The sequence below is a fragment of the Mya arenaria genome, chromosome 7 (assembly GCF_026914265.1).
Source record: "Mya arenaria isolate MELC-2E11 chromosome 7, ASM2691426v1".
Taxonomy (NCBI): domain Eukaryota; kingdom Metazoa; phylum Mollusca; class Bivalvia; order Myida; family Myidae; genus Mya; species Mya arenaria.
In genome coordinates this window covers 58,260,605-58,284,342 of record NC_069128.1, presented here as the reverse complement: position 1 = coordinate 58,284,342, position 23,738 = coordinate 58,260,605, and the positions used below count along the sequence as shown (strand labels likewise).

Genomic DNA, 23,738 nt, shown 5'->3' with positions numbered 1-23,738 from the left:
TTAGCTCATTTTCATGTATAGGCCAATGAGCGTAAATTCTTGGACACAGTTTCATCGACGTCATATCTGAACTGACGTTCCGTTCGCACACAAGTATGCGCGCATTTCGGAAAATACAACAATTAAATTTCATTATAAATCTTTTTTATGCATATCGTAAAAGAAATAAATTGTTTATTACAGTGCTGGTAATATGTTATACCGAGTGCGCACTTAAATCTATGTCTCCTATATCAAGTTATCAAATATTCAAAAATAGGTTAAAATGTATATAAAAACTATTCCGAAGAAGAAGTTTCGATTTAATTCAATTATTATTCAATCGAAAGTACCTAACAAGTTACAAAATTATCTGAATACCTTGAATCTTTTGTTGCGGCCAATTCTAAACTCGCATCTATACAACTATTTCGATAGACGCTCAAGCAAAAAACTCATTATACCATTTCGGTGTTTATACCCATTGACAGTTTTATCCTGTGTTCGCTTTAGTGTTTTTGCAAAGCCATTGCACACGGCACAGACTGCTAAGGGGCTAGTTATAATTATATTTTAATTACATTTTTTTAATCATATGCGCGCCAATCTATGTATCAGTAATTAAACTGACTCCTTTTTACATTTCGTTCGAACGTATCATCTAACTCATGAATCTTAATTTATTTTATCAAAACATATTTTGGATGTGAAACTGTTTGTATTGCATTAGCCATGCACACCCCCAGGATGCATTTAATACAAATGGGTCCTGGATCAAGGGTTGTATTAAAATAGAAATCGCTGACAGGTTGAGAACGTAAAAAACTGAAATTTGCAAATTTTGGTGAATCATTTTAAATTAGTTTGTATTTCTTAATTTCAGAGCCGCCGGGACTACTTTGTATTTGTTGATGGTGTCTGCAAAATAAATTTGATCACATTGAAACCATATGAATAATATTAATTAGTTAATGTCGATGTGTTTTGTAGTGTCAGTTTGTTTGTGATGAAACATTGCTATTTGAGTTAAATTTTGTCTAAACAAGGCAATGTTTTCCTGCTGTCGTAGAAACCGTAGAATTTTGCAGTATAAATTGTCGGACCGGCGATCTAGGGCCTTACCGGCTGATTGAAAAACGCTCCACACACATCTGCGATCTAGTTTGCCACGATGTTTCGGGAAATTGTTTTTTGTGTTTTGGTGTTCTGCGGCGTTCAGATATCTGGTATGTTAAAAGATTCATTTATTTTTATATGACTTATACTACCTTGATGAACGAGTGTTTTCGTTCAGAAGTCGGGTTGAAAATTTAACTTAAGCAATAAAATAATATAATATGTGAAAGTGACATTCTTTAGCCAGCAAACAGCAAAAGTTGTTTTTATTTTATTCAAGGTATATGAATTTCAATGGCTTTTGGTTAACTAAGGTTCAATTTTGCAAGTGCTATTTTACATAGAGCGATAAGGTCTAAAATGATCTTCATTGAATCAATGTAAACCATTGATACCGAGGACCTTACAATAATTAAGTGGCATTAAATTAATATTTTAATTAAGTTTGTTAAACTATGAAATGTTCCGATTCTTTTTAGAATGCGTTTAAAGAATGGTACATTATGCTCGTTTTTCTTAGATAATCCATAAAGTTTTGAAAACAAACATTTGGAACACGCATGTTTATTGTCATTATGTTACATTTGAACTAAAATAACGTGGAATGATTGCAAAATAGCACGGCGGCAGCAAGGGTACAGTGGCTACCCGGCGGACGCCTTGGAGTTCTTTATTAGCCATAGGGCGCATCGGGAGGGAGGTTTTAGTGCGAAAAGTCCGATGTGAGAACATTTCTAATTGACCTTAAGCTAGCATACACTTTGAAGACAGTAGTGTACCGTCACAGAACGGTCCCAACAAGATTCAGGCGGATGCCGTACGATTTCGGGGCTGAATTTTGGGAATTTGGGGCCCTTTGAATCGTTCAAGTACCTAGCCATGTCATTGCGAGTTATTCGCGAGCCCCGTACGATATTAAAAAAATATAAAGTGTATTTGACGGCTATTGCGCGTCCCAGTACCCTGAGGCAGCCGCATAAAATCACGCAGTACCATTTATCTTACTTACGGACTCCTCGCGATTCAATTCGCAAAATAAATGATAAGGCATAACGCGGGTCCTGCTTCACACGTTTTCCAAAGTCCACTGACACCACGATTTGCCGAATTCTTAGAAATCAGCCCTATGTAGAATAACAATGAGTCAGGTGGATAGCTGATTGTAGCATACGTCAATATTTATTCCATGTAAAGATTAATTTAACCTTTATAATAAAGCCGGAATTATATCGAATAACTTCGTAAATGGACAGAAATGTGTTGTTGTAAATACATTGGCCGGATCAACACTATGGGTATATAAAAAGCGAAGCAAAACTACTGAAAAGCGACGACAACACGACTATTATTTTTAACGTTCTGGTACGTCGGTATTATGCACAAACGATTATTTGTATGATATAGATTGAACATAAACCACCGAAATAACTAGACTATGCACATAAACATTTGTAAATAATTTTATTATAAAAAAGGAATTTAAATATTAAAATAGAAACATAATCGAAACATTCTGGAGCGTGCGTACACTCTTACTGATGCTTTTAATTGAAAATTAAAAATATTCAAAATATTAATCTTGGGTAAATGCAAGCTCTTTTTTGCTTGCGGGAAACAGAACACTCATTGAAAAATGATTCAATCAGATTGATAAAATAAAAGATATAAATGGATATATTGCCATTGAAATACATTTCACTACTAAAATCAACTGCACATAATATTACCTTTACAATATAATTTTAGGCAATCTTAGTGATCTGGAAAAGAACAGCGGCCATTTGAAAATTAAGGAAATCTTAAGGGGATCATTTTTAATGTTTCTCAGTTATTTGACCAAACTAAAATCACTTTTGCCTGCACTACCATATTCGCTCTTCCGTTTTCATTACCTACCAGAGGTGGCCAAGACAAAACAGAAATTGTTTGTTGTTATAACCCATTTTCGCAGGCAAACACGCTGCCCTTTTTCAACAGATCTTACCAGACGGCTGGTTCCTACCCACACTGTACCTCATCCCTCAATATAAAAAATGACTGTTTTTAATAAAGCTCGAATTGTTTTTGTTGGAAAATTACATATCATATTGATACATAGAACTATTACCAGTGACTAGTGATATAAATATTTACATCTAACCTTTTAATCGTTTTAAGTAACTTTAGATTAAACTAACAGATGTCCTGTGTCACCTCAATGATTGTAAGACTGCTAGAACACTTAGCTGTTTATGTTTATTCATTATTCGATTATTTCGAAACAAAATGCACATGATTAAGTTGTGCGCGGTAGCTTCTAACTCTTGTATACAAACCCCGAAGAAAACTAAATAGGAAACAAAATCAGACGTAAACATTGTTTTAGATATATCAGTCGCTTTTTTAGAATACTTTGCCAAGGAATTCCGACAGCAGTATTTATAACAATGTTAGTCCTACAATTTTATAATTATGACGAATATTAACTGAAAATTCCGAATAAAATCAGAAGGTTAATATGACATTATAGTCCAGAGGGGGCACGTTAACCTCAAATCGAGACGTTAATTTAAATTTAAAGTGTTTTTTTTTCGCTTATATGGCCACATTTCTCACGGGAATAAATTTGCTCACGTCATATAAACGGGGTCTTAACATTCACACATAATATAACACAAAATTACAAAGTTTCCTTCGTGTTTAACATTTCACGCAATATACATGAAGACATTTGTCAAACTTTACCCCTTATCATTGATAAATTATCACGTATGCGTATAAACATGGCGATCGAGGTTTGTAGGGTTTATAAAAAGAAAGATAACTGTTTGAATGTATGAACTTAAATGAAATAACATTCGAGTCGTTTATGGCAAAATTAAGAATAAACTTTATACTTTGTTTCTTATGAAATATCTCAAATATTCAAATATATACATTGGTATCAATACACATGTTTGATTCGATATATTTTTCAAAGCCATTGATAAACAAATTTAAATTAAACTCTCATTAAGTTAATTGAAATATGCAAATCGGCGAAACTGAACAAATGGTATCTTACACAATGGATGACATGGTTATTTACAGTTCTGAATTGGATGCTTTATATACAAAGATGGATAATTTCTGACTCTAAAAAGATAAAGCTTTTAACATAAAGGGTCGTCGACAAAACTATCTTGGTACGTACAAACAAGCAAATGCGATACCAACTATTTATTTTACAACAGAGATATATAGGATCTGTCATGAGTCGTCATATAGTACACAATTGTATTCAACGAGTTCAGGAAATTTGTTAGTAAGCGAGCATATTGATAAAATAGTTTATATAGTTCACAATTGTAGTCAACGAGTTCAGGAAATTTGTTAGTAAGCGAGCATTTTGATATGCTTACTAAAATATTTCTTGAACGAGTTGAATACGATTGTGTATCTCGTATATACATGATGAAACGAGTATCAGATATTTAAGTAAATAAAGTGGGTTGCAACATAACACTTCGCTAAATAAAAAAGTATGAAATTACGTTATTAATAACTTTAAATAATTGTTTAAAATGGATATGCTTTACAGTTTCCATTTGTCACGTACATCCAATTATCGTGTCGCCTATTTTTCCCTAATAACCACTTTGCTCAATCCTGCAAGAGGATAGAACATTTTTATTTGATGCACCTGTTGCTACACCTTTTTAAATCAAAACTTGACAGTCAAAAATAAAACTGAGGCGGTAATGTATATAGTGTTTTTCGGACTATCCCACTTGTAAATTATATCGGATCATAACATATTTTCGAAGATTGTGATCGAAATGTATGTAGTTTGTATGAGAAAGTGAGATTATAACATCTTTTTTAATTTCTGATGGATGTGTGATCTGCTTGTGTCGAGTGTCTCACGTTTAGTGTATGTTAGCCTTAGTCATATGTCTTTCAAATGTGGTCTTCATTTAATAACTGGCTACTGATCGTATATCTTTTGTGTTCAATTTGTTCGTAAAGCCTCATATCAGTGAACTAGAACATAATAATTTTACCGGTTAAAAGATTTAAACTGTTTGCATCCGTGCAATTGAAAGTAAATTGCAAAATTGACACCAAACATGTTTCCATTATACTTAATGCGAATTGTATAGAAAAAGAATGTTACATCTTTTTTAAGCTTGAGTTGCAATCTATACAGAACAAGTACGCGGCGCTCACATTTACCTTGCTGATTTTTGTCCCATGTTGTATTCTGTGTTTGCTTAGGTGTGTTCACACAGAGCAAGGTCTGTTCAACGCGTCGTTATTGAATAAAAGTCGTTACAATTCAAAATGCACCGTGCCATTATATACTTCCTTTTCTGACAAAAGGTTATAAAATAATGACAAGTTGTGTTTGTATTGCATTTGTCATTGCACTTGTCATTGCATTTGTCATTTAAATCCCCGGAAGTCTGTCTGCAAAGAAAATTGGTCGAGGAACAGGGATGAAATAAAATACATTTCCATTCACTTTCTTTTCAAAGAAAATAACAGCATGAGCATGAGAATGTAAATATTCAAACATTTCATCTTCAAAACGCATACAGTAAATTGTTAAACATTCATCAGTTTTTGTGAATTTCAGAGCCGCCAGGGTCTACTTTGTATCTATTTATGATTGATAAAATATGAATAAACATTTTGGGAAATTGTTTTCTGTGCTTTGATGTTATGCGACGTTCAGCGATCTGTTGAAAGATTCATTACCGTTATCTTACTTTAAATAATTTGAACATAAATAAATACAAAACAGGGAGTTGGAACGCCTCTGACTTAGTGATGTCTTAAAGTCAGCAGCGAATAAATCATAGATGAATTATATCTTCTTTAATAAAAGAGTGACTTTGTTCAGAATTGGGGTTGAACACAAACAAAAACAATCATAAAATATGAAACTGACATGCTATTACAAGCATATAGCACAAGAACTTCTTTGAATTTTAATTAAGCATCTTTTTCGAATGCTATTTTTACACGGAGCGATAAGGTCTAAAATGATCTTTATAGATACCCATCAGCGAAATTAACTTGTATTTTGTAAATTAATTAATTAAAATTGCTTAACTCCGAATGCTTTGATACTATTAAGAATTCGTTTAGAGAATGGTACCATATGCATTGTTTAATTTTTTATAATCCATAAATTTAGAAAACAAACATTCTGAAAACGCATGTTTTTTTGTCATGACGTTACATTTGAACTTAAGAGAACAGTTACATATCCTTAGACCATTAGTTGGTTGCCAGTATGTTTCAAGTTAAGTGAAAGTTTGCAAAATACCACGGCGGCAGCGAGGGTACCGTGGCTATCTGGCGTGATTCATTGGGTTCTTATTAAGCCGTTAAGCGCATCGGGAGTGCCCAGTTAAAAGATTCCGATGTGAGAAAAATTCTAACATACCGTAAGCGTGTAATCATACACGTTAAAGACAACATTGCACCGGTCCAGTACGGCCCCAACAGAATTCGGGCGGATGCCGTATGATTTTGATTTTATGATTTTAGAACTGACTGTTCTGAGTTTCAGGCTCTTCAAATCGTTTAAGTATTCTACAATCCAATATACACGTGTGATTCAATACCTTATCTGTCCCTCACGAGCCCCGTGCGATATTCAAAACTCGTATGTGTATCTGACTGCCCCCGGTCGTCTCCAGTTCTAGTACCATGCAACGTCCGCATGAAATCCTAGGGCACCCTTGTATCTTACTAACGGGCCACTTGCGATTGAATTTGCGAAGAAAATGATAGGGCACAAGGCGGGTACCAATTCACACGGTTGCCGAAGATCACGGACATACCTTATCCAAATCGGCAAGAATAACAAATCGTTCAGATCAGTTGGATAGATAATTGTAGCATTAGTCATTCTTTATTCCATGTAAAGATTATTTTTACCTTCATAATAAAACACGAATTAATTCGAATAACGTTTTAAACGGACAGAAATGCATTGTTGTGAATAATTTGACCGGATAAACACTTTTAGAATATAAAAACAACAACAACTGAAAGGCGACGACAACACAAACTATCATTATTAACGTTCAGGAAAGTCAGTTTTATCGCGCAAAGGTTGTTTTTTTATATTGAATAAACATAAACCACCGAAATAACAACATTATATACATGAACATTTGTTATATAATTGTAGAATAGAAAAGGGAATTTTAGAATTGAAATTGAAACAGAATCGAAATGTTCTGGAGCGTGCATACACTTAACATTGACGTTTGAAATTGAAAAATAACCAAAATAATTATATAAAATATCAATCTAAAGTAATTGCAAGATGTTATTTGCTTGCGTGAAATAGAGCGTTCATTGATGAAATTCAACCAGATCGCAATAATGTAAGACATAAACGTATATATTGTAACTAAAAAATATTTCACTACTGAAATACACCTGTACATAATATAATTTTACAACGTAATTTTAGGCAATCTCAGCAGTAGTGGAAAATGGCCGCGCCGATTTGAAAATTTAGGAAACAAAGGATAGTCGAAGAGTGAAAGTGGAATATCATTTTAATGTTTTTCCGTTATTTTGAACAAACTAAAATCAGTTGTTGCTGCATTACTAGAGTCGTCACTCCATTTTCATGACACGCGGCGCTTTGTCATCAGATCTTACCAGACGACTTCTCCTACACACACTGTACCCCTTCCCACATTATGTCAGCATTCCTCGTACATGCTGTGTGTTTTTGCATTGCGTACGTTTAACCCACACGATTTAAATACTGTTGGGACTAGTGCTTTGCGCATCCGATCCGTGGTGGAACAATATAAAAAAGACCGGTGGCTGTTTCTACACACTACAAAATTGCATTGAATCAAACGATTAAAAACGAATTATAACATTTAGAAAATCTCAAATATGTCCTGTGTCACCTCAATCAGTAATTGTAAGGCTATTAGATCGCATAACAGTTTAGCCGTTCATGTCTATTCACTGTTAAATATTTGAAACAAAATGCATATGAAAAAATATGGGTGGCGGCTTTCAACTTTTGTATACCAACTACGAAATTGACCAAATAGCTAAACGCGATGAAAGGAAATCAGATGTAAACATTTCGTTTAGATATACCAGTTGCTTTTTTAAAAAAAAAATTGCCATGGATTTTCGACAACATATTAAATAAATAAATAATTGTGTATATATAACAAAGTTCGTCCAGTTTTATAATACTGCCGAATAATTTCTGAAAACTGCGGCTTTAATCAAAACATCACCGGAGGCAATTCAGGTTTATATGACATGTCCCACGGAGGCGCATTAGCCCCAACTCAAGGCCCGTTTGGCAAAAATACACCAGGGAGTTTTTGCGTTTATATGCACATATTTTCCGTGGGGTAAATTTGCTCACGTCATATAAACGGGGTCTAAGCAATAAAACAGAACAGAACATTTTTTTTTTGCATTTTTTATCATTCTGGGACTTTCAGTTAAGGTACAGTCGAATCTCGCCATGTCGACGTCGGATAAGTCGACTTTCCGGTTATGTCGACTTTTTCATCCGGTCCCAAATTTATTCCTTCTTATTCTATATTAAATAAATCTGTTTGTGTCGATTTTTTTATCTCGACTTTTTCCCTATGTCGACCTCGTTTTTCAGTCCCAGTGGTCGAATTTCACAGATTTCCAATGTTCTTTATGTCGAACTGTAGATCGAGACGTAGGTGTGAAAATATTCTAGCGGTTTGCGACATGTCGCAAAATACCGTGCATGTCAATATAACAAACTGTCATAATTGGGGGATACAAAAATGTAATTGGTAAGTGCGAATAATTAAACTTGTTTGTTAATGTAATTAATTAAAGAGATATTTATTGCTCAAGCTCTTTGGTAATGTATAAAACATGAACATTTTATTGATTATCAAATGTAAGGTCCACTGCTCTGGTCGACCAATTCAGAGAAAGACCCCGTATACAATCTGACAATGTACAAATGTATGCAATTGTGGTTTTATATGTGTTTTGTATGATCCATAAACGTAAAAGAAATAAATTTGACACAAATAATTCTTTTTTTGTTTCATTTTATTTTTCAATAATAAGTTTGCTGTTTTCACGACGAAAATATTTAACAAGACCGTTCAATTGTGGATGTAAACATGTACAATCAAACTCAAACGTGTTGGGATTGGTGATATTTTTTTGTAATTCGGATGAGTCGACTTTTCGTTATCTCGACTTTTCACTAGGTCCCGAAAAAGTCGACATAACGAGGTTCCACTGTAATTGAAATATGAAAAGCGTCGATCGCAGTCCTTCGGTAAGCGCCGATGATTGGAAAGTATCCCAACCATATATTTTAATAATAAACTAGTAAACTCCTTGATTTAAACATATAGAATTAAAGTCTTATCTTTATTAAAGCATATCTGTAATATTTCAATCATCGAGGCATTTAAACATAATTTATTCAATAATAAATAATTCAATATTATAAGTTAATAACATATATACCGATAATTGCATATGATACCCTTACATATACACTCATTTGTGTGCTTTACGCTGTTGCGATGCATATTGCAAATGTATTAACGGTTGTTGTTGTTATTTTGCTGATAACTATGAAATGTGCAATTTGATAATAACAGGTTGAAGAAAAATCATTAACAGTTTTTGATTAGATGCTTTATTCAAAGTCATCAATATAAGGATGAATATGGTTTGTGTTATGAGTTTAATTTCAGTCTACAAATAATTTAAACATAAAAGATCGTTGACAATAACATACTGACATGCAAATACAATACAAACTTATATTTATTTTTTAATGAAGATATGTAGGATCTGTCATGAGTCCCCATTCAACGAGTTCATTGAAATTTGTTAGTAGGCGAGCATTTGGAGGTCTTATGAACATATTTCCTGGATGAGTTTAAAACTATTGTGAAATACGGCGTTAAATGATGAAACGAATGTCGTACAATTGTTATCACTGGCCCCTTTGTGATAATAAATAACAAACAATTACGTACATGTTTAACCTGCGCTAATAATGACCTGACAAAATCAATTTTCCGAGCTACATGCATTGCCTAAATATAGTACCCGGTAGTACTTATCCGGTAAGAATCCGTGAAACAGGTGACATCACACCTGGTGAGATGCGTTTCATGAAACGTTTTCTTCTAATGATTTAATGAAAAATAACCACTTAATTCAAATATATTTTAGCACCAAGACAACAGGAGACGTAAACGTATGACTTGCTGGAATTTATGCAATAATTGGGTGCACTACACATGAAGTTTATTTTATAAGTTTCGTGTAAATTAAAATAAATACACAATTGTAGCATTTAAACGTGTTTGAAATGACATTCAAGTTACCCGTCAATATGATTAAAATGATGTCACTCAGTTTACGTCAAGACATCGTGGCCGGCAACATAACAATTCGCGTAATAAAAAAATGAAACAATGTTAATAATAACTTTAATTAACTGTATAAAACGGAAACATTCTACAGGTTTAATTTGTCACGTATATTCAACTATCGTGCCACCTATTTTCTATAATTACTTATCATTTTGCCTGATCCTGCGAGAGTTAGCAACATTTTTATTTGACTCACCTGCTGCTACAGTTTTTAACTGAAAACTAAATGTTAAAAAAACTTGTGCAGCTATGTTTATAGCTTTTTACCATTAAACAATGTTTTTCGCACTTATAAAGGATATTGGTCCACAAAATATTTTCCAAGATTGTGATCGAAATATATGTAGCTTTTTACGAAAGCCTTGTCTGGTGCATGCATGTTCTGCCTGTATTGTTTTGGTTGTCAGCCTTAGTTTTGTGCCTTTGAAAAGGGTCCGATAACTGGTCTATGGTTTCCATTTTATATTTTTATAGCAATACATCAGTGAAATATTACTTGAAAATTGCAGCATATTAACGTTTCAGATATTTTATTTTATCAGTGACAAGGAATGTGAAAGTTCAGACTTGACACACAAAATGCTTTCACTCAAGTCTTGTTTAATATAAAAGAGAATACTGAAGTAAGAAACATACACCTTTTTTGATATAACGTTCTTGATGTTTATTGGTGTAGCAAACCCATATGGTTTTCAAGCATTTATTATAGAATTTTACTTTATTAATAAGATAATCATTTCAGCATGAGTAACATATATACTTGGCTGTGTTTAACCCTCTGTTTTATTCTGTGTCTGCTCAGGTGATTTCGAAAAACCAAGGGCGCTGGTCATAGCCCGTTAAGCGCGTCGTTATAAATTAAATTGTCTTTAAAGTTGAACATGCATCGTACTAACGTAAAACTCGGTTCATATTTGGTAAAAGGTGAAGTGAATAAATGAAAAGTTGCATTTGTATTCGTCATTAAAATCCCCAGGAGACAGTCTGCAAATCAATAATGGGTCCTGCAATAAAGATATATTTAAATGTTTTAGAATTTACTTTGCAAATAATTTTAAAAGGACGAAAATGAAAATATTTAAAGATTTCACTTTCAAAAGCAGACTGTGAAGTGTTTAACTTCGTACTTTTGTTGGTATTTTCATATTACAGATCTGCAAGGGCCTACTTGGTATTAATTGATGGCGCATGCAAAAACAGTTGTAGCCAATTGATCATCCATTGAACAAAAATAACTCATGATTAAAGTCAATGTGTCCTCAGGTGTCAGTTTGTTTGCAATCGAAAAATACAACTCATATTTAATCTGTCTAAATAAGGTAATGTTGTCTTGCTGCCGTAGAAACTCTAGCATTCTGCAGTATAAATTGTCAGGTCGGGGCTGTAGCGCCTTACCGGCTGATTGAAAAACGTTCCATACAAAACTGCGATCTATTATGGCATGATGTTTGTGGAAATTGCTTTCTGTGTTAAGATGTTCTGTGGCGTTCGTTATTGGTATCGTATTGTAAATACTATTATCAAAATGAGAACAAAAAGGATGTTGAAAGACTCTAAGATTAATATTTACTTTATTGAACAAATGCTTTTCTGAAATCAGGTTGAAGTTTACACGAACGAATAAAGTTACATAATATATGAAATTGACAATATATTACCAGCATACGATACATGTTGTGTTTTACTTAACTACATTTTATAACTTTCAATCGCTTTTGTTTTACTACGCTTTTTACACGGAGCGATATGGTCTAAAATGTTTATACATCCAATGTAGACCTTAGATACCATTGACTGAAAGCAAAATTTAGCTGCCTCTAACTAGTCCATTCATTCAAAATTGGTTGATATATATATATGATAACTTTCCTCGACACTACACTGTCTGTATGATTAGTACTTAAGGACAAATATTCACATAATGATTTTACTTTATACATATTAAACTATTATCATTGGGAATCGCGAAATCAGACAATCACTTCAACTGTACTTAAACATGGCGCGTTGTCTCCGTACCAAGCGGCTTTTTATTCACTCTCAATAACGTGGCGCTTTTAATACGTGACTTATTCCTCCCTCCTCGAACTGGCATCTCGGACTCGGATCTGTCGTCTCATAAGAAGAAAATACCGATTTTTCTGCATCTTTCTTTCAAATTAAACTTAATAAGAACCATTGTTTTTGACATTTATTTAACCTTTTCGGTAAATTAAAACAATTATATTAATTGTCGCCAATCTAATTTGGGAGTAATGGTGCATCTTAAAGCAAAGTAAAATAAGTTTCATGTACATTCATTCACGAACAGGTTTTTGTTTAAAATCAAAAGAAGGTACCTTTAAAACAACTGTTAAGAGTATCCTTACAACATATAAACCGATTTAAAACAACGCACACAATTTCATTTGATGTGAATCACTGATTTGATTGCTGGTTGGGTGTTTAAGATAAACTTTTTTAACTTTTAAAAGCGTAAGTTTAGTAAAGTGGTAAGGTGCCGAAGATGCGTTTACCGTCAGAGGGATTTTCTAATGGCCCTTCAAAACGGGAACTATTATTTGTTTACACCAAAGAAAAAGAATTAGGTGATAATTATCTTGGTAGAGCTATCTATATAATCATGATTATACAATTTAGTATTTACTAACAAGATGTAAATTGACCTATTCCAAACACTCCGGTTCACAGATAACATCGCCCTTGTGTTGTAAAGTCGCCCATCATGTAGTCCAATCGTCCACAACGAAGTCATTTATTTTATGGTTCTTCAGGATCCTTGAAAAAGTTAATTGTGATTCTTAAAAATAGCATTTTGCCCAATCAGGTACTAAAATTCGTCCGCTGTGATGAATAATTCATTTTTATCATTAAACTCAAATATAGCTTGTAAATGACTGCATTCTAAGGCAGAAAATACGATCCGTATTAAGGACTTTGGCATTAACAAAATTGGTAGTTTGCTTATACAGAGGTCATTATTATACATATCCCAGAGTCATAGATTGGGATATTCGCTAGTATCACCCTACTACTTTTATTTAAAAAACACACATACGATGTTTATTTGAGGTCTTTCCTGTATTTCCTCTGTTCTTTTCGCCAGAGGCAGCGGTAACTGGTTGGACAGCTCCGGGAGTTATCGCTACCACAGATGGGAGTTTTACGATTCTAGCCGCGGACGCAATAGCAGAAGGTAGCGCTGTTGGGACATCCCTCTTTACAGCCACAGCAACTGCTGACAACGCCGTTGGCCCCTATATTCTTGTTGATGATGCGGGTGGTAAAGGAACGATAGATGGAGGCACTGGCGTAGTGTCCTTGGCAACCGGCCAGACGCTGGATTTTGAAACTGCTCCAACTCTTATTTTCGAAGTTAAGTATGTATGCATATTATTAGTTCATTTACTTCTCAAATTTAAACATTTAGAGATTATTATGATACTGTTTTAATGAGAAGTGTTCGGACAATTGTTAGGTTGGGTCATCATTAATAAGGTAACGGTATCCATGAATGGCTGCATTGCTGAACATTCACAAGCGGTAATCCCAACATTTATTAATACAGACATTTCAAAATATATGTTATCTGTATATGTTCAATAAACTTTATTATCAATCGATTTGTGTTTGAAACGAATGATGTGTTTAAATTATACATGATATTAATTTGCAATAGTTAAAGGTTATTAGACTGGACCGCATGTTTTTTAATTTTTTTTATAAAAACTCGGATGCTTTCGATATTTTTAAAGTCACCTTATTGCATAACTATTCCTAGTTTGTATTAACCTGGCAACTATTCGAAAAACATATCATAATTAATCGCACTCAATGTCTTTAATTTAGGATGACGCTTAGTTGTTTATTCCTTTCAGGGCTACTGATGGTACAGACAACGGTGTTGGAACAGCCACCATTACCCTTACAATTTCCGACGTCAACGAAGCACCAGCATACGTAGAAGCACAATTCACTGCTTGTGTTGAGGACAACTCTGGTGCTGGTAAATAGTAATCTGAGTGAAATCAATTTATATTTTGGGTGAGTTGTCGTGGGTTGTTTCTTTAAAAGGCTAAACGTTAAATGCTAAACGTTCCATTCATATCATCCCGCTGTACATACCATGTAGCAATGACGTCATATAAACAACATCTGGACCATAAATATCATATTTGTAATATATATTTGGTCGCATTTTCAATAATGATTAACAATTGAGTTCTTTTAAACTGATGATGAAGTCGTATCCTAGCAACAAGCAGTCTGTTCAAATATCAAACGACATTAATTGTTTTCTACATTTGGCCACAAAAACACGTGAACGATTCCCTTTACGTACAAAATCTAAATTCCATAGTGATTAAACAAGTTCAACACTGCATGTTTTCAAACATACTTCTAAAATTCGACCCCTGGTATTTGTAATCCTCATTGGTTTCAATATAAGATACGTAATTTACAGCTTTCCCCTAAACTGATTTCGTTATCATTGGATCACACTGGAGCATTCAATTTAACAGTCAAGACATCGATAATAATTATATCGATTGATTAAACAATTGAAACATTTTATAGACTTAAACAATATATAACATTCTTTGAATTCATTCATTGTTTACATGTATAACATATTGATCATGCACCATTTCAGACACGCTGGTAGGCACATACACAGCCACAGATCCGGACGCAGGCGATTCCATCACATACTCCATTGCCAGTAAGATGAATTTTCAAAATATTTTAAAGCTGCTGTTCGTCATTTTGTTTCAATATTGTGCTTTTACCTGGAACAATATTATGTATTGTACTACATGAAGTTGATTTTACAATCAAATTGATAAACATTGCAGCCTTCGGACTGAATAGATGTTCGAAAAGGCTTAAAAAAATAAAATTACAATGTAACATCCATAATACATCTGCAAGCAAGTGATATTGTAACGAATGTGCGGCCACATTTTAATCAGCTTCAATCTCGAATATAATCTCACGGTTTAATGTAAAGATATAAACGCATAATAACATGTGTTTATTTTTAGCTGGAGACACCAATTCTGAGTTCGCGTACGGGACTGATGGTCAACTGAAAGTGGCGCCAAGCAAGACGCTTGACAAAAGTGCAACGCCAGCCTACACGTTGGTGCTTCATGCCACTGATGACGACGCCGCACCCCTTATCGGAACAGCAACGGTGACATTGAGCGTCGAGTCAACATGCAGCGGCGCGGAAGCCATCGGTGCCATGTTTGCGTCTGTGCTTCTGTCTGCGATTGTTTTTTGTCTGATCTAAATTGAAGAGTTTGAAAATTACCTTTCAGAGAAAGTTTTCAACAAGGCTGTGATTTGAGATTTAAAGACAAATATCGTGTGAAGAACTAGAAATTATTTAAAATTATGAAAAAACAACAACACAAAAACACACACAAATATTTCTTAAACAATTCGATGCTGATTTTTTTTTAGTTTCAAGTCGTTGTTTCCTTAATATCCCTTAATATCAATGCATTTTTAACTTTTTAAAATATTCATATTTTCTAACTGCAGTTGGAAATACTTTAATTTTGTATATTATTTGAGAACCCCTTTACAACTACCATGGGTTATGACAAGTCATATTTTCCAATGATAGTTCGCTGAACTGACGACCCGATTCTAAAATTAGCGAGGTTGCGAAACGCTACATGTACATGCACGTGATGGCTTCTCTTCAAATGCTATACTTTCTAGTTATGGGCACAATTTATAAATCATAAACTTGTAGCCGATATGAATCTTACTCACACTGGTTTGAGAAATTAAGCCAAACGCAATATACCCACGGTTACACTGGTACAAAATTGAATCCAATCACAAGGACGCGCATCGATGTCTTTGAGCCTACACGTACAAACAACTTTTGACACCAACTGCAACCTTTAGTGCAACTACACGCAGTGTTTCGCAAACGAGTTGTTATCTCTGTTTTATCTGAAGTGATTTGCTGTATACCTTCAATTCTTGCTTTTATTATTATACTTTGATAAATATTTGTGATCTTTGTACAATGACAGTATTGTTTCTTATACATACGGTAATTGCATTTTGTTAAAAAATGTCAACTGTTTATACTATTATGTGATCATTAGATCAGAGTTGTAAACATGTTTTTCATAAAACGTAGTTGCTTAATTAGCCACCATCCAATATATGTGATATAAAAAAAGACAAACAATTTGAATTCAATCGTTCGGCTTTTTACAACCGATTATGAGTTATATTACCCATATTTCTTTTAAAGTGTGTAGTGTGTATACTAATTGCGGATGCCAGTCAGATTTACGGAGATTGTCTCGATTTGAAAACATTCAAATTACTTTTTCGAACTACATTATGATTTTTTTTGAACTTTTGGACAATGTTATGATTCTCAATTATATAGCCTAGGTAAATCTAACATGAATTACTGGCACAGTAACGACACTTGGATTTCTTAGAGCAGTACTTTAACATTTTGGTCACTCTCGAGACAATTTCTTTACTGACAAGCTACCGATTGTGTGATAAAAATAAATGATATGAAACGCCATTGAACTTTGTTTTTAAAAATCTCATCTTTTTGTTCATCCATAGAAAAAACGGGTATATTCCGACAGTAATACAGTGCAAATAATGGGCATATATATATATATTGGCCATTTTCAGCTTTCAATAAGTCTGTCATTGTGTCTTTTACACTCAATGATGAACGTAAATGAAATTTCATTGAACGAAATTTTATTAGCATACATTAAACTTCAAGATACAACGAACATGTATCCAAAAATAATAAAAAAAAGCACATACAAAAAACTAGAACTCTCTCGACACCTAACAGCGTGCATTTCCACGACTCTGTCGGCTGCTCGTAATTGACGTTGTGGGCTTTGCGAGCTGCATAATTGACACTACAATCCACTGTGATTGATGTTCAGTTGTTTACCATACACAATATTATTACTAAGGGACAATTCGTCATATTGTTATACTGTTGTTAACATCATTACTATTCATAATTCCAAATTAAAGATATCCACCAGTCAATTGTGCGGATCATTGCAAAAATACGCATTTTAACGAATCAATGCTCGTAACTGTCGTTCCTAGTTCCCTTGTCAACGTACATTATTCGAAAAAAAAAATAGTTGGTTAACAATAAAAATTGTGTATGAGATAGACTTCGCTAATTGATATCAGTGCTTATTGCAAATTAGGCCCTTTATGACAGTTTGTTTACTCTCACAACTCTCATGTAATAGTAAGATGACATGAGGTCAATTCATTAAGAAATTACTTAAGTCATCTAACTGAATAAGAATACAACCTAATTGGTTGATGCATTGACAGCGCAAAATCTGACGCAGGTAATGTGTTTCGGATGAGTGGCAGTAGGCTGACTTTAAACACCCGCAAAGGTGAAATTCTTAATGGTTAAGTCTAGTACTTAATGATAGCCTACATGCAATGTCATTGGGTTAAAATGTAGGTTGTATTCTACTTAATAGTAAGGGTCAATTGTGTACATAGAGGGGATTAGAGGGACAGTACATTGCCTTATAAGCAACGCGCCAATATTGATACATAGTATGTATATCATGTATTTCGTGAATTTCAAACAGTTTCTGTTCCGAGTACTCGAGTAGTGATTAATACTCGGGTACTCGTTGCCATCCCTAATTTTATAATAAAAATGAATAAGATGTAATGAAGACAAAATAAATATTTGACTCTCTTAAGCAATTAATTATATGAAAGCAGACGGGCGCCCAAGCTAGCATTGAATTCAATTATATGAGAGCGGTAGGATGCTTACAAAAGGACTTGGTGCTGCTACCTTGAAAAACTCTATAGCTAAAACCCTATTTTTTATTCTGACATAACCAGAATGATATGTCGCAATATTCCATAGGCTTCAAGCTCAAACGCCTTTACAGTTACCACCGTGTCACCAATACACATACTAACTTGTACAAACGGATGTTGTGGTTGACCCTCGCCATTGTCAGCGGCCTTATTTTACACAATTAAGAGAAGCTTCACTTCGTTCAGTCGTTTATATTCTTCTGTGTATGTAGGTTTACCATTCCTATCAGTTCGTCGGGAATAGAGCACGAAACGAATAAACAACCGACCCTTATTCGGGTAAAACTATCCTTTATCCAAGAAAACATAAATATACCAGTGCATTCGTTGAAGTACCTGCAATTTTATGAATGCCTTTCCCCTTCAAATGCTACATAGGTGATGAATCATGCGCATACGCAAAATTGATGTAACGCCTTCTATTTCTGCATTGAATTACAACCGTCTTGCACTAAGCTCGCGGAGTGTATCCTTTTATACACACTAAACGATAAAGACAGTACTGTCGTTTTATTGGGGATTAACATTAAATTATTACAAATTTTGAATTTGTATTTTGTATGGCCACACAGACTCAAATACTAACAATGTTTATATTTGAAAGTAACTAACAAGCTTTATTCATTTTTGATCATTTGTTAGGAGTCATGTAATAAATTTCAGTTTTAAATAAGATCGTTTTTAAATTTAAAATTCTGCTTCAAGCTTTTGAGAGTCCTTCAGCTTTCGTTTACTACCTTGATTTTCGGACTAGCCGTTTAAGTATTTTATTTAATCTAATTGCTATTATCGATTAATATACTCAATGACAATGGGCACGTGTTGGTATTTCAACTTGTAAGGCAGTTAAGTAAGGGGAAATACTCAAGTAAAGTCCACTGCAGAGTGTGGAAAGGGTTATCATCAATTTAACTACCATGATGATAGGAAAGATAAATCATTATTGGGTATTTTTGAGATCTGAGTCATGTTAAAAGAAGAGATCAAAATCTGTTTCATTACCGTAGGCATTGGAATGAATATTCCTCATTACTGGGACTTTCGATCATTGGTCTTGGGTTAAAAGAAGCGCCACTAACAAATGTTGAAATGACAAGCGTAAAGTAATACAGACATATAATTTTCAGTCCTCGAAAGAAGTTTGAAAGTATCATTATTACAGAAAAGCTATTGATGACTATACTTCAAGTTCATAACGACAAATTAACGGCGGCAGGTATAATAAAGCTGATTAAGAATTCGCATCAGCAAACAAAAGAGTAATTATTATCCATATCGGTTATCACAAAAATATCCGATTTGCAATGCGTCTTAAAATCAGCTCAGGGTGTAAATAGCTGCGACAGCCGAGGTATTTGTTCCACGGTCAGTCGGTTTTACAGTACCCATGATTGTCACTAAATTCATCTTACTTGTACAAAATAATGTTTTATTTGACCTACAACCATGAAACGGGCTTATTCTGCACAATTAACTGGATTTTTATTAAGGTGGATACGTCTGCAATCTTTTGTTTTAGTAGGTAAACATCTTTATCTGACCGATACATTTTGATAAAAACTTCCTCGGGTTTTGGGGCACAAAACATGAACTTTTCGAATCCCTTTTTCATAAAAACGTTAAACATACATGTACAGTATTTAATGCCACATTGAATCACCTGAGTGTTTCAGGGTAGCTGCCCTTTTCAAACTCTACACACATGTCGATTCAAGTCAAGGAGTTTCCAAGTAAATCGCATTCCATATGTTTCATAATTAAAGCAATCCTGTCGTTTGAGTGGTAATAAAAGTTGATAAACATTTACTGTTTTTTATTTTACATTTCCACACGTATTTATTACAGTATGTCTATGACGTTTTATGCCTAAACATTTTTGTTTATTTTTTCTTTCTTTTTTATTCTAAATATTCAACAATGTTCATGTTTATACCTTGCTTTCCAGTATCCCATTGCAAAACTGAAACTGGTTTTATCATTAATTTATGTTTTAGATAAAACGTTTTCAAAATTCAGATTTTGCATCAAGCTTTGAACGTACAACATCTATCGTTTAACTACCTTCAGTTTTAGGACCTGTCTAATGCTATTGTTATTGAGCGATCAATAAACTCAGTGCCATAGGGAACATGTGTGTATAAATATTATGACATTCAACTTGTTCGGCGGTTAATTAGGGGGAAATACTCCGGTTAAGTCAATGGAAAGGATTGGAAAGGATTATCCTCACCTTCTACTACCATCACAACGGTTCATAATCTGATTAAATACCATAGTTATATGAATAACGATTCTTCCTTACTGGGACATTTAAAGTGACACCCTTATTCAAAATCAATACATACACATGTATAACAAACATCAATTTTGACTGATAAACCTTAAACTACATACTAAATAATGCATTTATGGAAAAATAAATATAACTGATAACAAGGATGTAACCCTGTATTAAATTAAAAAAAATATAACTGATAACAAGGATGTAACCATGTATTTAATAACAGAAAACGCAAACATATTAAATGATTGGTGAATGCTAAAATATTTTTGCTTACGACTGTTGCCTGCTCCGCGGTATAGCGCGATTTGTAAACAGCATTTTATTTTTGTCTTTTTACCTTTACTTCACCTCCAGTTTAAATAATTTGTATGAGATAAACATCACAAAAACAACAGTAATCGTAAATAAAAAAAACTGTACCAAGACAAGCGGGCGTGTGGCAGCCAAATGAAAATTCGACTTATGTGGTAAGTACGTATTCGGACGGAATGATTTCGGGTAAATGAATTGACAAACCGTAAAATGACCATTCAGATTTGTATAAATTTTCTTTATCACTTATATTAAGCGGCGACGTTTCGCTTAACCTTGGACCTTCTGGTAACAATTCGATTAATAATTACAGTGTTTGCCTAAACAATGTACGCAAATATCATCATATTTAACTTAACTCTACCCTTCGTCACAGGATTCATAAAAAAATGTTCCCAACTAAAGGAAAGAAACAATCAAGATCTTAAATCAGTATTAAATAATAATCTATCTGATAACTCACTTACATGTCCTCCGTGTGCCATATGCCCTGAATAAAAGAATTGTTCTTGTTTTTCAGACTCATTTTATAGCCCTACACCAGAGAAAATATCACCCCCAGTGACGAGGTGGACCAGGATTATCTGCAACTGACAGTTGCAACCAGTTTTTAGATATAAATGACTCTTTTTATCCTATTCCAGATCCTGAAGAAGACTGGCTATAACCTGGCGAGGACACAACAGCGGACACCACAACACCTATGACTAATGATTCTGTTTTATCTTGCTGCACAAATAGCGACTCTTCAGATTTTTTCGACAACCTTAAAACTCTTAGAAATAAAAAAAAATGTCCGGTAGGTATTTAATCTACCTAAATATTAAGAGCATACGGTACAAATTCCATGAAAATTTGTAAAATCCTTGATGATAAACTTTCAGATCTGCTCGTAATTGCTGAAACCAAACTGGATGAAAGTCTCAACAACAACTTCTTCAATGCAGACGGATGTAAGTTATACGAGATCACAACTGCCATGGTGGAGGACTGATGGCCTTCACCCGTGCTGATCTCCCCTTCAAACGCCACAGGAACCTGAAAAATGATTAACTTGAGTGCCTGTGCTACGAGCTGTCACTCCAGAGGTGGAAATGGAGTATTCTGTGCTTGTATCAAAAACCGTCGATGTCAGATCCAGAATTTGAAAATTATACTTCAAAGTGTTTGGACAAAATGTTGATAACGTTTGAACATAATTATTATCTGCATACGAGACTTGAATTATGACTTACTGAACAAAGAAAAATGTAAACATCTTCATAACATTTGTGATAACTTAAGCCTGGAAAATACTATATCTGAACCTATGTTTTATGAAAAATTGCAGACCCACACTTATTGTTTAGCAAACGCGCTTTTTGTTACGAAAGAAAACAAACTATGCAAAAAGTGCGGGAAATGCCAAGCCTCGACTCGGACAAGTCCAAGCTTTTTTTTATTATTGATATAAATTTTAATAGCACGTTCACGAAAACCTCTTTCTCGAAACAGCACCATTCTAGTCACAGAGAGTTAGGCGGGGCTTTTCCGTAACGACGCAGCAAATGATTTACTCTTCTGACTTATTCAACAATAAGTGGATTTAATACCCCTATCGACATTCACACCTATTGTTTTACATGCAGATTTGATACAATTTATAGCATATCATTTTTACCAATAGTCTTTAAAAAGCATGCATTTTTGGAAGTATATTCTTTTTGATAGTAGTTTAATCCATGATACGATTGATAACAATACAAGATACAAGAATCTTTTAGAAGTCGAGTTTATGACAAGAAAAAATGATGGACTTCCAAGAACATTTCATTTTGGTTCATACAAAATGTAGTTTGTAGTTATAAAATGATTACTGTGTTTTTTCTGTAAAATACAGTTTTCATCATTCTTTTTAATTCGTTAGTATATACTCATGAAACAGTTTGTCGATGAAAAGTAAAAACAATCTGACCGAGGTCGAGGAAAGACGAGTGAACTACTGACCGAGGTCGAGGGAGAACGAGCTAACTTTTGACATGGGTCGAAGAAGGACTAGCGAACTATTGCCGGAGGTCGAGAAGGACAAGTAAACTATTGCCCGAGGCTGTGTTTTAAGTATAACTTGATATTTGAAAAAGGTTTCCGACTGTTCTTGTAAATTTATTGAAAAATAAATTTACCCGCACTGAAATATGAGAGTGTTGACAGGCAGCCAAAGGTTTGATCAGTGATTCAAAACGGACGCCATGTTATACATTGACATTATACAATTACAGACCCTCAAGGTGGTGCAAAATTTAAGAATTTGAACGTCTGCCCGCTTCCATTGGCTACGTTATGCCCCGACCACATCGCAAAGCTATGTTAAAGAGGAAGAGACGTATATATGGTTGACATTTACCATCGCTAGCGGATGACGGCAAATTCAGAACTTCTAAGCCATTATCCGTTGAAAACAAATGGAATGTATATGGACAATGGTTTACAATGTCAAAAATCTTAACAGTTTAACTATGCTGAAAGAAGATCGCATATAAATTTGGGGGTTAGACTTCATGAATGTACTCTTGGCAAATGTTAGTTGTTTATGCAATGATACACCTCACTGACAATCAATTTCAACTTAGAAATACAAAATACACGTTAAACACTACACTTAATTAATAATTACATTTGTGTTATATGAACTACATCCACTGATGTATTGGCGTACATCCGAGGTTGTTTTTCGATGGAAAATGGTCGGAATGCGTCATTATAAACTC

The 23,738-nt window shown here is 34.0% G+C and overlaps 1 protein-coding gene across 1 annotated transcript; it reads left to right on the top strand.

Moving 5' to 3' along the window:
• The first annotated feature begins 1,043 nt into the window (after positions 1-1,043).
• LOC128240598 (protocadherin Fat 4-like) lies at positions 1,044-17,082 on the top strand. Its single transcript, XM_052957295.1, has 5 exons — positions 1,044-1,205; positions 13,618-13,891; positions 14,390-14,517; positions 15,166-15,234; positions 15,557-17,082. Exons 1-5 carry the CDS (start codon positions 1,151-1,153, stop codon positions 15,805-15,807), a joined length of 777 nt encoding a protein of 258 aa, XP_052813255.1. The 5' UTR covers positions 1,044-1,150; the 3' UTR covers positions 15,808-17,082.
• Positions 17,083-23,738: the final 6,656 nt, after the last annotated feature.